The following is a 14,748-nucleotide window of genomic DNA, read 5'->3' on the forward strand; positions in this document are numbered from 1 at the left end:
GAGTCTAGAGATCGCGCGCGGCCGAGGTTGAGAATGGCGGCAATGGCCTGCCGGTATTAGAAGGGAATGCCCCACGCGAAGAAGTACAGCCACCCGATGATTGTCGATTCGGGACAGGGCCTGCAAAAAGAGCCGAAGATGCAGGGCGGCCGGGACCCTGAAGTTAATCGAGGGCCCAGGTCGCCGTTCGCACACATGGGTGGGCTTTCCGCTTGACGTCGATTCCAGTGCGTCGATTGCGAATGCCGGGGATTTCCAGCAGATCCACAGGCTTGGCTGTCCAATCAAATCCCCTCCGCACCTGCACCACGCTTGCGAGCCCGCCAAGTACGGCGCCGGGAACGCAACATCGTCCCAACAAAACCCTAAACAAATTCATGCCTCGCAGGCTTCATCGCATCGCGCGTAGGTTGTTTGCCCGTCTCCTGTTTATACCGTAACCGTGGCCTTCCGTTAGTGCTCCGCGTTTGTGATCTCGGATGTACTTGGCTACCTACTTAGCAGCGGACGGACGGGAATTCACTTTTGCCCGCTCCTTGCGACAGCGTTGGCACGACGACTGGACGACATCCTGCCGCGAATACAGAGACCGGTATTCCGACAGCTCCAGGCCGTCGTAACAAGCTTCACAGACCCACAGCCTTTTTCGCAGCAGTCGACGCAGCTAGCTCTCGGCCCCGCGGAGCCCCCGACGTATTGTAGTATTGTACTTTGACCAGCTGCTCACTTGACGCCTGACGGACATACCGCCCCAAGGCTGAGCAGCCAAGTCTTCTTCGACGAGGCCAGGGCGAGCCTTCCGGACGACAAGCCGATGATGGGTCTCCCCGACATCCAGACGCTGGGCATTCTCGCTCTGGTGACTGCCCCTTCATAGCAGCCGGTATCCTCACCTCGCAGCTAGTTTCCGGACGGCCGTCTCCAAGGTTATCGACACTTGCGGACTATGCATGGCGGACCAGATGCAGGGGAGGCCCCGTGGATTACAACACAGGGTTTGTGACTCGACAACAAGTATGACGAGTCCGCATCCCTCCCGTCGCCTCCTGCCCTACTTGCCCGGGCTACACAGACCTGGGCTGCTACACGGACTCGCACGTTGTAAGAGCTCTCAATGAGGATAAAGCCAGGTCTCCCTTGGCAACGGATTCACGCTTTCCGTCTTACCTGTTTTTTTCTGCCTCTGGTTCAGTTTCCTTTCGCGATCATGCCAGCCAAGATGTCCGACTTTTGCACCAGATGATCTAACATACCTACTCTAGCGGACAGGCATTTGGGATCACAACTGGGACTTATTATATTAGGCTTCTTGATCCTCGGTATGACTTGGACCGACTTTCCCATGACTTCCCCTGTTCAAATGTTTTTTGGTATATTGCGCCACTCAGACAGTTCCTTCTGCCTAAAGTCATACAACCAAACTGGTTGTATCATTGTATGGTCCGGATTTCTCGGACATAGAAGTAGCACGCTTCACGCACCGCCTGTCTTGGTATATAGAGAAGGGATCGATCGCCTGCAATCTCCGATTTCTGCGCACGCAGAGAGGTTCTCCAGACCCGAAGCCCTCATCTCCGGAATCAACCAGCGAATGTTGGCGTCTGAAGCGACTATGCTGCTCTTCCGTCTTGGCGTATTTCTGGCTGGAGTCTCTAGCATCTTTGGCGCAGAATGGATCGTCCCTGGCGCCGTGTGGACCGACACGGATGGGAATAAGATTGATGCTCATGGCGGCGGCGTTTTCAAGCAGGGCAACGCCTTCTACTGGATTGGCTATGCTGCTACAAGTCAGTATCACCTTATCTGAATATCGGTACGGCACTGCAACAGCGGTCTTTGCTTCGCAGAGCCACTGGCGTTTGAAGCAATGCTGTTGACTCCGCAGATACGAGAACTGACTGTTATATGATCAGATCAGAATCCCATGCTATACACCTCCACGGACCTTCTTAACTGGAAGAACCTCGGTGCGCAGTCCACTATCACGGGGCTCTGGAGGCCTAAAATTGCCACGCCGAACAACCAGTTCTGGGTCAGTTCTTTGGTTTCCGTTCGCCGCCCGACAATACTTCTCCGCTGAGTCTTTGCATGGAATATTGTTTGTGGTGTGCATACTCGTTCTCGAAGGGCATTCGTTAACAACTCTTCGGGAGTATTTAACTGGGATATTTCTCTGACGCTCATTACTTACCTTATATGTCTTATCCAGATCTTTGGTCAGCAAGATCGCTACGTGAGGTCGCTTGTTTCCCCCACATTGGTGGGACGTTACGTAACTTCGGCCAAAGTTCATCTCCCTCCGAACGACTACACATACTCGGACACAGGGATGTACTACGATGAAGACTCCTGTTTGTCGCTTCTTTACCTATTAACTAGTTCCACAAAACAGCTTGGCTGATATCGTCATTCAGCAACATGGTATCTCTTAACCAGCGCCGACCATAACACGGTTCAGATTAACAAGATCAACGCGGATGGCACTGTTGGTCAAAGGGTTCTTGCATTTTGTAAGAAGAAGAACCCCTAATCTGTCCATGTCTCCGGTCAAGTGTGCTTTGGCTAAAGGACCTTACTAGCGCAGGGACCGTACGAAGCTCCGGGTATCTTTAAAGACAACGGTACTTACTACTTAATTCTCTCTGGCAAGACGGGCTATCGATCAAACCCAAATAAGGTCTTCTCCGCCTCCTCTCTTTCCGGACCTTGGTCCGGAGGCACGGATATTGCGCCGCCGAGGGAGAACACGTATAACTCCCAGAACACGTTCGAACTCACTATCCGAGGCAGCCAAAAAACCACGCATATCTACATGGGAGATGCGTGGGATTCGAGAGGAGGAGCTAATTCCAATTATGTCTGGCTGCCTATACAAGTTGACTCCAGGTTAGTCACTAAGTGCCTCCCTTCTGTACCTCGGAGATTGATCTGATCATACTGGTAAATGCTGATGACTCGGCCTTATTACAGAACGAAGCGAGCCACCTTGGAATATCATGCCATGTGGAAAGTCGACGTCGAGACTGGCATCGTCTCGTATCCGACTCCAAGGAGACACTATAAGGCGCAAGATGCCTCAGTTCGAGAAGTTCCGGGTAAGGATTGTCATTCATCACCGTACTGTTTTAAAGGGCTTTTGACTGATGATAGAGACAGGCCTGACCTATCCCGGGGATAGAAGCACTAAGCGCTCCATGCAGAAGGGTGAGTCTTGGAAGTTCTGGGAGACATGATATCAAGTTAACCCATGATCGGCCACTAAAGTCAGTTCCGACCTTGAAGCTGTATTTTACAACGTCACGGGAACCGGCGCTCCGCAATGGTTCTCCATTCAATACACAGTCAACGATCCAGAAGGTATGGTTGACTTTGCCCTCCCATGCCTCCGTTGTCTGATTCCAGCTGTCTCTCTTAAGATGCGGATGGGCAAATAACTTACTTCTCTCAGCTGGCGAGGCACACATTTTCGTCAATAACGACCCAACGCCAACCAACATCTCTGCCATGAATTGCCGTGCCGGCTACGCTGAACATGTCCCTGTACGTCTTTTGTTGAAGCCTGGAGATGTCAACACAATCAGGGTCGGGGCCACTGGTAGTCCTGGTACGTTCACTTCTGCCCTTCTCATCGTCATACAGGCACTGACATCCATACTCCCTCCAAGACTTTGAGATATTCCTTGATGGGCTTGAGCTCTATGATGACTAGGTACTCCTTCTTTGTCCATGGGCTAGAAGGCAGGGACAGTCCATTGCGGGCCGTCGTATCAGCCAGTCCAGGGATACGTACCTAGTGTAGGTACGATCTAATCGAATTTCCAATGCGAAGAAAAACCGTCACCGCCTGGCCTTGCTCCAAGAGTAGGTATGCAGCCGGTTTAGGTTTGTCTGACGCGTGCTGTGTAGTAGCCAGCACATCGACTGGGAACCGAGCATAGAATGGGACGGAGTCACATTCCTTAAGAGTCACGGGTAGTACTGTACCTTTGTGGGAAAGTTGAAGGTTACCTTCAACAAGGTCGATAAGGTATGTGTAAGTGTAAGTCCAAAGATGGGACAGTCGGCAGTGTGCCAGATGCGCGTGGTACGATTGGTCAAAGGCTTCTGTATCTCTGGGCTGTGGTCGGCTAGAAGAGTGGGGCAGGCTTTGCGTGAACGAACAAACCAGCATTGGCCATTGAATTGTATCGTGCTCGTCTGCTCCCCGCACACTGATCCTTGAAATTTGTGGTTGAGTTCAGGGGAAGGCCGGGGACTTTACAGGAAGCACTTGCCTCGTTTGGTAAGCCTCCGATGGCACACTGGCTTGCCCCTGACATAGCGAATCGATTTGGCATTCATACATGTTTGCTGTCGCATCCTCGACCGTACAGCCCAGCCATGTGCCCCTCGCTAGGTGCACATTCGGGCGATTTCTCGGTGATGGAAAAGGAACTCGTGGCCGCGATGTTTTGATCGACGACAACCTGCAGGCGACAGCGTGGTTTGGCAATCGTGGTATAAAGAGTGCCAGATCTTCCTGACTTGGCATCGTGAAGTGTCAATAGCTTCGTGTTGCCAGTCTCTGGTCACTGATCAGCAGCGCATCCCCTCTTGTGGCCTCGCCCCCTCTTCCCAGCCATGAGACGTCACGCCTCCCCGCTGCTGCTGTTGGCGGCACTTGCGCCGCCTGCGCTGGCCGCGCCCGCCGTTGACATTTTCCCTCGCGCCGTCAGCCCTCCCAAGGCGCTCCCGCAGCGGGCCACGGCCAACGACCTGCGCTGGCAGCCGTCGCTCGACTTCGACACGGACGGGTGCTACAACGTGCCGGCCATCGACGCGCAGGGCAACATCGTGCAGGGCCTGCCGTACCAGTGGACAGGGACGTCGAGCGACTGCCACGATCTGAGCGATCTCGACAACAACAACGTCTACTCGCGGCAGCGGTGCAACAACGATTGGTGCGTCTATCTGTACGGCTACTACTTTGAGAAGGACGTCGCCGTGCCTTACTTCACGGGGTCGGGCCACACGCACGATTGGGAGCACATCCAGGTGTGGGTGCGCCAGAGCACGGGCAAGGCCGAGTTCGTGGCCGCGTCGCAGCACGGCAACTACGAGATCAAGCCCGCCTCGGAGGTGCGCTGGGACGGCAACCACCCCAAGATGGTGTACCACAAGGACGGCCTCAGCACCCACTGTTTCCGCTTCGCCAACGCCGACGACGACGCCATTGAGAACGCAAAGGGCGTTTGGTTCCGTGGGGCGCTCGTCTCGTACAACGGGTTCCCCTCGACGGCGATCAGGGACAAGCTGTTTGCCTATGACTTTGGCGCGGCCACGATCGACTTTAAGGATTCCACCTTTGCGGGTGCCATTGCCAAGGGGAAGCACTCGTCGATTGTGTTTGATGTCAATGCCGATGTTGGTTCGCCTGGAAATCCTTGAGCGGAAGGCGTCTCAAGAGGGATCACTCGGGACATACTAAGTTTAAAAGCGTGATGAGCTGGTCATGTCAGTAACGATGCCCATGTAATGAGGAGTCTTGCCATAGTATAGACCTAGCCTTTGAACATAACGTTTGATACCTCTATCACTCCATTCCAGCTACCATCAAGCCTGAAGTACTCCTTGCTCAATCCTGCTTCTTGGCCTGGAGAGGAGTAGATCCCTCTGGCCACTACCGAAGCACGGGCACAGCAGAGTAACTTGAAGGAAAGAATAATCTTAGATAGATTCAGGGAGATGATAAACGCACAAGGTAGCCTAGGTGAAGTCTCTGAGCCCCTTGTCTTCACCTGCACCCATGCCCATCTCCTGTAGGGCATCATGCTGAGAGCGGCATTTTTATCGATCTGACAATGACGGTCGTTTCCTAGGCCTCAACTGGGAGTTCAACAGGTCGAAATGTCCACTGAGGGTACTAGTAGGGACGCTCAGGGGAATATGAGCCCTCCAGGCTGGTACCGGACTCTAGCCTGAGAAGTGTTAGTACCATCATATAAATGATTCCGTCCAGCTTCATGTTCTCTTGCAGCAGGATTTCTTGGATTTCTCAAACCCGATGAGTGATAGCCCAAGTTAAGTGACAGGAAAGACTAAGGTACCAAAGCAGTCTTCGGGGCAGCGTTCTTGATAGGTTGTTGGCAAGTTCCCAGGTCAATAGCTCCTACAGCGGTTCCGGGTCAACACTTTTCAGGGGTCTGATGACTACAATTGGGTCGCTTCGGCACATACCCTCTGGATTCATCTCGTGTGGAGCATGATTTCTCCGTTCCCGCCGTGCTCGGCGAGAGCAACTTGAACCATCCACACCATTAGTCCATTACGCTGGCATTTTGTGTGATTCAAGGAAATTCCGCTGCATACATGATACATGTCCAGTCTCTCGAGTCAAGTTCTGGGCCCTCTATCGCCGAAAAGCCGCCGCCGGCCCTGGCGACCGTCTGCCTAGCTTGCCAAGCTACCGTATCGGTTCAAACAAAATCTCGGTCTCATGGTCGTTTGCTCTCGCTCTCTGTTGGGTACACATTTCTACCGGTACAAGCTACCGCCCCTAGATCTGTTACTTGGCTACTTGCCATCATACTCATTGGGAGAATGTACGTGACGGATCCATACATCTCTTCCAGAGGTAGGTCACCTACCTAGTAGTACTATGTTTGCTATTACCCAACGTCAACATTACCTTTCCAAGCGTTGAGTTTAAGGATACTAGTCCAATAATGTGGCACTGCTCTAGACCGCCTAAGTCCTCAGGCTTTGCACGGCTTTACGTTGCGCAGGAAGGAAATCCGGAACGGGAATCATGGAAGGCCAAGTACCGAGAAAAACCAGCAATGCCAGCATCGTTCGGGTTGCAACATGACTCTTCCGAAACGTTCGTTGTTATTCGCCTTTACTATGCCCTGCTAGCACCCCTGTGGGCCATTTTGTCCAAAAAAGGGGTAGGAAACTCGGCGGACTTAGGCCCGGATGGAACGCTGCGTACCCCATCCGTGTCATGCAGTGCCAAGGAGATTTCGGTACCACGATCCGGGGCAGAACCATGATCACCCATCACATCGACCTCCTGAACAGCCATGATCAGAGGATAGGGTAGCATACCCCACAACGCCTCAAGAGCCGGTAACCCGGTTTTCAGTGTCAGAGCCCGTCTGCCTTCAATTTCGCTTTCATCTAATTCCGGTAGTCCTATGCACCCGACTCTGGGCATTCTCGGCATTAACACTTGATATCTCAACATTTCTCCTCTCTAGACCAATGAAGGCAAAGTTAATGCGTGACGCAAGGAAGATTCTGATCAGTTCCACCACTCGGCCATTGGAACCCGGACCTGGACTGGCTAGGGGCGGGGCGGGATCGCTCCCTATATCGGCCATTACCATGGATCCTCGTGGGCGGTACGGGAGATCAACGGTTTCCATGGACTACTATAAAAGGACGTCCTGATCCCCCTGAAGATCTTCAGCTGTCGATCTACATACTACCAGACTCCCAAACCAAACGACTCAAGATGAAGTTCGCTGCATCTGTTGCTCTCCTGGCCGCCGCCGGCGCCCAAGCCCACTGTGAGTTCATGACGCGCCCTGAACAACACTACCGCTAGCTAACACTATTCTACCTAGACACTTTCCCGGGCACCTCTTACAATGGCCAGGTCTCTGCCGACTGGGAGACGGTCCGGCTGACTACCAACCGCTATTCTCACGGCCCAGTGACCGATGTCAATTCGCAAGAAATGACCTGCTACCAGACGGGGACCTCGGGCGCCCCGAAGATTTTGTCCGTCCAAGCTGGCAGCAACGTCACCTTCAGGGTGGATCCCAGCATCCAGCACCCAGGCCCCTTGCGTATGTAACACTTTATCTCTTTGTATATGAACAGCGCTGACAAAGTCTGCAGAGTTCTACATGGCCAAGGTTCCGTCGGGTCAGACGGCAGCCACCTTTGACGGCAAGGGAGCCGTATGGTTCAAGATCTACCAAGACGGACCGTCTGGCTTGGGCACCAGCTCCATCACCTGGCCCAGCTCCGGTGAGTCCCCCCATGACTGTTGACTCCCTAGACCTTCGAAACACTTAACACAGATCCATTGCTAACCTTGTTCCCCCCAAACCAGGCAAGGCCACAGTGAGCGTGCAGATCCCTAGGTGCATCGCCAACGGCGACTACCTGCTGCGGGTTGAGCACATTGCCCTGCACAGCGCCTCGTCGGTCGGCGGCGCCCAGCTCTACCTGGCGTGCGCCCAGCTCACCGTCTCGGGCGGCATCGGCACCCTCAACACGGGCTCGCTCGTCTCCTTCCCCGGCGCCTACAAGGCCACCGACCCGGGCATCCTCTTCCAGCTGTACTGGCCCGTTCCTACCAGCTACGTCAACCCTGGTCCTGCGCCGGTTAAGTGCTAGACAGCTGGGCAGCCTGGGACTGGAACCATTCGACATGCCAAACTGACAGGTTTAATCTTGTTGTGAATCTGTGATAGCTGCTGGCTCACTGCCTGGCATCATGAGCGCTGACATGGAAGTCGGAGGCAGAGAATGGATGGAGTTTGGCGAAAGCTGAAGGGCTATTTTCAAAGGAGTATCAGCTACCTTCGACTTGAGCCAAGAGATGTACATACTTCAGTTCAAACTTCGCTGTACATAGTTGCAAGTCGTACATAGAGTGGCTATAACACCACCGTATTTGTTTACATGTCCCCTATATTCGGCGGTTAGTAACGCATAACGAATACCTGTGAATTCGGCGAAGACAGCATCCTCAACCTCAAGTATGGATCTCCTTAAGGTCCAAAATAATAGGTATCGACCAGACAAACGTTCACGTTGGCTGCCGCGCACCTTCTGCAACTACTAACCAGAGCCTTTCCTCGGAAAAGCACAGTACATCCCGAGTCGACATGATCTGTTAAGAGGGGTAGTCGAGAGAGCAAATTTCACAGCCAAAATAATCGCCGCACTAACAGCAGGTATGTACACCCCCAATGTAAGACTTACATGACATGGCAAGAGCCATGGTCAAGGGGTCTGGATCTTTGGGTCTGCTTAGCTGTCCTCCCGTCTCCGCAGAATCGAACCTGGCAAGAACATCCCGGCTGTGGAAGACCATGACATCAGGCACTATGGTGCTCCTTCAGGATGATCATTGATGAGATGTAAAGGTTGCACTGCGGCACTGCCCGACTTAGATTTGTTGCACAACTGCAACGTTCAGACTCCAAATCGTCTAACGACAGGTAGTTTGTACCTTTCCTTCAAAGTTCAGACCCCCTACAAGACAATTTCATAGCAGTCCTTGATGTGCCCCATCGTCCAAGCTCACATAGAATCCCGATCAGTCTCCCTCTTCGTCACGGTGACCCTCATATTCCTGTGCATTGTAAGCCCCTGATGGTTCCACTGGAACGGCTCAACCGGGTTCGTCATTGCAAAATCGTATCGGAGAAAGAGCTGTCTACAGTTAGATACTGGCCACATACTACCAGGGCAGGCACGGGTTACTCACTTCAAAGAGGACCTTCCCCAGCTCCATCGAAGCCAGTCTCTTGCCGAGACACTCCCACCTCGACCCATTCGCAAACGCCATGCCCTGCGTGGCTTCCATTTCCTTCAGCGTCTCGGGATCCGAGTCAAGCCATCTGGCCGGCGACCAAATCTCAGCGTCCTCCCCAAACACATTCTTGTCCCTCATCATCTCGAGCCACGACACGGCCACCGACGTCCCCGCAGGAACCTTGACACCGCTAATCACATCGTCCACGTCCGAGATTTTTGCAGCAATCGCTGCAGCCGGCGGCCACATACGCAACGACTCCTTGATGCACGCCTGCAAGAACCTCAGTCCCTTGGCCTCGCCGTCCGAAATGACCGGCCGCGTCACGGTCGCTGCCACGCCATCGATCTCCGCCTGCAATCTCTTGTACGCGGCGGGGCACGTCGCGATGTAGAATACTGTGGTGCGCGCCGCCATGGCCGTGGTATCCGACCCGGCAAACAAATGCAGCAGCGCCTCGGACTCGACGTCGTCGCGCGAGAGGCCCGACCGCATAAACACCTGCAGCACGTCGTCGCGGTGCACCTTTTGCGAATAGCGTGCCTCGATGCGCTCCGCGATGACCCCCAGCAGGCGGCCTACGCCGTGCGAGTCGGTGGGTTTGGGCAGGAGGGGTTTGATCAGGGGTGATTTGACTAGCGCCAGCAGCTCCGGGAGAAGGGCCATGATGCCGCACGGGAGAACCATTGTCTCGAGTGCGGCGATGGCGTCGTACATGTCGGCGTCGGCATCGAGAAAGCCAAAGGGCTCGCCGAACTCGACCGCCGAGGCCACGTCCCACGTCAGGTACTGCATGCCGCGGGCCATTTCCCAGGGCCGGAATTTGGTGCGCGACGAGACGTAGCGGCGTTCGATCAGGCTCAGGAACTTTTGGATGTGCTCGTCCATGACTTGCTCCTGGTTCGGCATCAGTCTCTTGCCCGAGTAGCCCGGGATGACCAGGCCCCGAATGCGGCTGTGTTCGGCCGGCTGGATGGTTGTGACCAAGGAGTCACGGTTGGGGTCGAAGCGGAAGCCCTCGTACCAGGGCGCACGGTAGTAGCCGGAGCGGATGGACCAGATGCGCCGGATCTCGGTCGGGGAGCTGATGAGGACATACGTGGGCCCGATTCGTGCCACAGGGCCTGTGGCCGTCAGTGGTGTCGTATCTCAATAGGTAATGTAACATAGGCAGACTTGGGCTTGGGCTTTGCCCCTTACCATATCGTTGGGAAACCTCTCGGAATTTCAGCATATACCGACCGCTAATCTGTTGTCGAACAAGCCAAAGCCGGCTCCATCCTGCGAGACGAGGGCCGGGGATATGTCGAAGGCGGCTCCAAGTCCGAACGCGTCTAAATACAACGAGGGTGAAAAGGGCCCCAATGGCCAGAAGTACTGTGCTGTAAGCAAAGAGCCTCATGTCTACAGAATCTGAAGCTTAAGCTCGGTGTGTATTTTGTTCAGTGATGAACACTACTAACACATCCAGTAGGTTCGCTCATCAATCATGACGGAGAGAAATATGACAGCAAAGACCCTAAGGTTAAGGGTGTCCCTTATGTAGACATCAAGCCACTGGAGCCCGGTCATTCAGTTCTGAAGCCACGTATAGTTCATGATTCCCTCCCAGCACATACACTGGCTGTTCAGCAACGCCGCCCATCGACCTGCACACCCTCTTTCACCCACCGTGCCAGCAATCATGCAGCCCCGTCCGAACTGACAATATGGCTCATGTTGCCTTTAGTATCGTGCTTAACCGAGACGTTGTCCAAGGTGTGACTCGGAATGTCGCCCAATCACCATACTCCATAACAGCCCCGAGTTTGCAATCAACCAACTGGAACACTTAGTACTACTATCATGGTACTCAGGCTACATAACATCTTCCAGGTTTGATCCCATACAAAATCTCGGATGTCTTTTGATATCACTGTAGGCTGGAGAAAAGCTCAATGATTGATCTATGCAGTCATGTACCTTACCTAAGGGATGCGGCCTCACTGGACCCCTATTTTGATATTTGAGACAAAACAAACCCTGAGATAGCGTGCAGTGCTATAAGTCGACGAGTTCCCCAACCCCGCAGCCACTGGAATGCAGATTCCCATCTTGCATGGCCGTCACACGCTCGTAATGCTATCCGGTCTGTCTCTAGACTTCCGATTCGGTGTTTGAGCGTGGCATCCCGCTCAGTGGCGGCGCCTCACTCGTTAGCTTTATGCGTGAGGGCTGGATTCCGGTTTGCCGACGTCAACCGTGGGTTCAGCGGGCTCAATGAGGGCGGGGTTGACCCTGAGAAGATGGAAGATGGAAGATGCTCAGGTCCAACTTGGACTGGGACTGTTATTGTTAAACTTGTAACTTGGCTGGAGGCTTTGAGGACTATGTGAGTATTCCCTTGCTGTGCTTGTGTCACACACCAGTTGTTCTCGGAGTTTGGGACCAAGGATCGGGCATCAGTCAGGATACCTTATCTGTCTGGTTGAAATTTGGGCTGTGGGTTCTTGACTGCACTGACTTATTTGGGATGGACTGTGAGGCACTTCTATAGGGCGACTCTGCTGGATGGGGGACGCCGTGTCGTTAAGTTAGTAGGGAACATGGCGAATGACTTTGAAGCGAACAGCAGCCTTGCAAACACTGCTACTTAGTACCATAACAAGCGTGGAGGCGAGATCGGAAAATACACAGGGGAAGAGAAAACTTACTGGGTACTAGTACCAGCGGGAGTCACTGCTGTTATAATGCCATTACTAGTAGTTACATGTATAGACATATCAGACCATTCTGTGGCCCTCACTCACAAGAAATAGGTGCAAATGGATAGGTAGAAATGTAGGGGTGTTTATTTCGCAATCTGGTCAAGGACAATGGGAAGTTAGTAGGGTACCTACTAGTACCTACCCGGTCGGTCTTTCTCGCAGTGAGGTGTGGCAGCGATCATCATTTCAGCCAAACCTTCGGGTAGTAGAGTAGAGTCCCGATGGTGTTCATAAAGGCCTCGATGTGGCCCATGAACCGATTAATCTGCTCCTCGGTCAGCCGTCTCGTGCCCTTGCTTTCAGGTGCCTGCGAGTCGACGGTGTCGATCGAATCAAAAGCCAAGCTAAGCTGATCTAGGGCAGAATTGACCACGAGATCGAACTGCTCTCCGATGTCTCCGAGTATGTCATCGGCTAACATGACCGGCAGTAGGTCCCACGCACTGGGCTCTCCTGAATCTCGCTCCACCACGTCGAGGAACTCCTCGACCTGCTCCCGCGCCGCGGTGACAGCCGCGTAGAGCTCGGACAAGGTTTCGTCAGTCTTGATGTCCCCGATCGTGGCCAATTCGCCCTCGATGCATTCAAGAACGTATGGAATAAAATATGCAATGGTTTGCCACGCTTCGCCTGCCATTGTGAAGTTTCTTGTGGAAAGTTCAAAGTAGATAACCAATCGATACGGTGGAACCCCATGTGCCTACTTCTATATGGGGCGAGGGTCGGCACTGAGACCTTTAATTCCTCTCAGCGTATGGACTCGGATCAACAGTCTCCCTGTTACACCATTGAGCTACTCTAACAGCCGGTGTAGTCAGGGACACTCTTGCTGCCGGTTCGAGACCTGGAACGGGAACGGAAAAGAGCTAAATAACTCAAAGAAGCCCGCTAGGCTTAACAGGGATCCCGTGATTCACCCTTCACGTTCGAACAACCTGTGAGAACAGACGGATGAACACCTTGGTACCTATTCGAACAGTTACCTCCCTCTTAAACTTCGGTTACACAGCGCCTCACTTCATCTTCTTCTGCCTCTCCTCCTCCCTAAGCACCCTCTCAAGCTGGGGCATCCCAATCCTGCGATACATGAATATATCAAACACCCACTCGCCAAGCCATGTGGCGATCCACGCCAACCCAGCCATGCCCCCGGCCCAGAACCAATCCGGCCTGCCGAACCACGACCGCAAGATCAGAGGCCACTCAGGGGCCAGGGCCTTGGCTACCAGCTTCCTGGCATAATCCTTGGTGTCGACGGTGGCATTGTTCTGAGAGAAGGTCAGGCGGCGCTCGAAGACGTCCTTGATGCGCATGTAGATGCTCCCCGGAGGAAGGGTGCGGTGGGTGCGGCTGGCGATCTGGGAGCGCACGGTGCCCGTCATGGCCACCATGACGCGCACGCCAAAGGGCTGCAGCTCGAGGCGCAGCGTGCGCGAGTACGACACGACGGCGCCCTTGGTCGCGCAGTAGACGGACCCGAACACGTAGGGCGTGATGGCCGCCAGCGACGCGATGTTGATGATCAGGCCCCGGGAAGCGATCAGCAGGTCCGCAAACGCCGCGCACATGGCCATCACGCCAAACACGTTGGTCTCAAACGTCTCGCGCACGTCGTCCATGTCGATGTCTGTCGCCGGGTGCGTGTGCGTGCGGCCGCTTTAACGGGGCGGGTTAGTTGCTGCTTGGTCAGGGCTGGGAGAGTAGGACTACTAGTACGGACGCGTTATTGACAAGGATATCCAGCTTGCCGCCGGTCAGCTTGGACACTTCCTCGTGGCAGGTCTTGATGCTCTCGGCATTGGTGACGTCCAACGCCAAGGCCGTCATGCCCATCTCGGCCATTTCGGCCAGGACGGCAGGGTTACGGGCTGTCGCGATGACATGCACGCCTTGGTCCAGAAGTTAGCATGACTTGATTTCGGTCGTTGAATGAGATGTTTGAAGCAAAGTCTCAGTGTACCGTACCCTTGGCATGAAATTCGAGGGCCAGGGCATGGCCGATGCCACCCGGGGTGCACCTATCATCATCAATGAGCAGAAAGTCCAATCGAACTCGAAGTTATCGAGCAATTGCGAGATACTTACCCGGTGATGAGCACCGTCTTTTGGCCAGGTTTGATGGGCATTTTTTACAATGAGTTTAAGGAGAGCGAGAATTGAGTGACGGATAAGCTGATGGATTTGAAGTGCACGATCTAAAACATGAGGTCGGACTTGAGGTCGGAAAACAGAATTGATGAATTTGTTGAACGTTACCTAGGCATACCTAAACTCCTACCCCACTACTACGACGTTAACATTGTTCAGGGTTAGGGCTATTGCATAGCCATCACATGCTGCAACATAAGGCGGGTACTCTAAGGCCTGAGAGGTCGGGAGTATCCATGTACTCAATTTGAAATATTGTACCTCTGGGATCCAAGTCTCATGGGGAGATGGATTGAATGATGAGCGCAGGGCTGGTGT

The 14,748-nt window shown here is 53.8% G+C and overlaps 6 protein-coding genes across 6 annotated transcripts; 3 read left to right on the forward strand and 3 right to left on the reverse strand.

The window, feature by feature from the left end:
- Positions 1-1,612: 1,612 nt before the first annotated feature.
- On the forward strand, positions 1,613-3,709 carry N656DRAFT_800745 (carbohydrate-binding module family 35 protein; the record flags this gene model as incomplete). The annotated part of the gene is made up of 10 exons (XM_064818043.1): positions 1,613-1,787; positions 1,914-2,032; positions 2,210-2,351; positions 2,415-2,510; positions 2,580-2,886; positions 2,971-3,095; positions 3,157-3,204; positions 3,265-3,357; positions 3,449-3,604; positions 3,666-3,709. 10 exons carry the CDS (start codon positions 1,613-1,615, stop codon positions 3,707-3,709), a joined length of 1,305 nt encoding a protein of 434 aa, XP_064667412.1.
- Positions 3,710-4,233: 524 nt separating this feature from the next.
- On the forward strand, positions 4,234-5,583 carry N656DRAFT_782715 (NPP1-domain-containing protein). Its single transcript, XM_064815810.1, has one exon. The coding sequence runs from the start codon at positions 4,621-4,623 to the stop codon at positions 5,425-5,427; it is 807 nt and encodes a 268-aa protein (XP_064667413.1). The 5' UTR covers positions 4,234-4,620; the 3' UTR covers positions 5,428-5,583.
- A 1,458-nt stretch (positions 5,584-7,041) lies between these two features.
- Positions 7,042-8,649, forward strand: N656DRAFT_782716 (lytic polysaccharide monooxygenase). Its single transcript, XM_064815811.1, has 4 exons — positions 7,042-7,550; positions 7,608-7,832; positions 7,885-8,016; positions 8,102-8,649. The coding sequence occupies exons 1-4, from the start codon at positions 7,496-7,498 to the stop codon at positions 8,386-8,388; spliced, it is 699 nt and encodes a 232-aa protein (XP_064667414.1). The 5' UTR covers positions 7,042-7,495; the 3' UTR covers positions 8,389-8,649.
- A 626-nt stretch (positions 8,650-9,275) lies between these two features.
- On the reverse strand, positions 9,276-11,190 carry N656DRAFT_831403 (cytochrome P450 family protein). The gene is made up of 3 exons (XM_064818628.1): positions 10,736-11,190; positions 9,488-10,659; positions 9,276-9,432 (listed from the first exon to the last, which is right to left on the reverse strand). Exons 1-3 carry the CDS (start codon positions 10,935-10,937, stop codon positions 9,301-9,303), a joined length of 1,506 nt encoding a protein of 501 aa, XP_064667415.1. The 5' UTR covers positions 10,938-11,190; the 3' UTR covers positions 9,276-9,300.
- Positions 11,191-12,463: 1,273 nt separating this feature from the next.
- On the reverse strand, positions 12,464-12,919 carry N656DRAFT_770844 (uncharacterized protein; the record flags this gene model as incomplete). The annotated part of the gene is made up of 1 exon (XM_064813807.1): positions 12,464-12,919. One exon carries the CDS (start codon positions 12,917-12,919, stop codon positions 12,464-12,466), a length of 456 nt encoding a protein of 151 aa, XP_064667416.1.
- Positions 12,920-12,955: 36 nt separating this feature from the next.
- Positions 12,956-14,516, reverse strand: N656DRAFT_737469 (acylglycerone-phosphate reductase-like protein). The gene is made up of 4 exons (XM_064812746.1): positions 14,368-14,516; positions 14,248-14,300; positions 14,003-14,171; positions 12,956-13,938 (listed from the first exon to the last, which is right to left on the reverse strand). Exons 1-4 carry the CDS (start codon positions 14,406-14,408, stop codon positions 13,296-13,298), a joined length of 906 nt encoding a protein of 301 aa, XP_064667417.1. The 5' UTR covers positions 14,409-14,516; the 3' UTR covers positions 12,956-13,295.
- Between the last annotated feature and the right edge of the window lie 232 nt (positions 14,517-14,748).

The sequence above is a fragment of the Canariomyces notabilis genome (genome assembly GCF_033297395.1).
Source record: "Canariomyces notabilis strain CBS 508.74 unplaced genomic scaffold N656scaffold_23, whole genome shotgun sequence".
Classification (NCBI taxonomy): domain Eukaryota; kingdom Fungi; phylum Ascomycota; class Sordariomycetes; order Sordariales; family Chaetomiaceae; genus Canariomyces; species Canariomyces notabilis.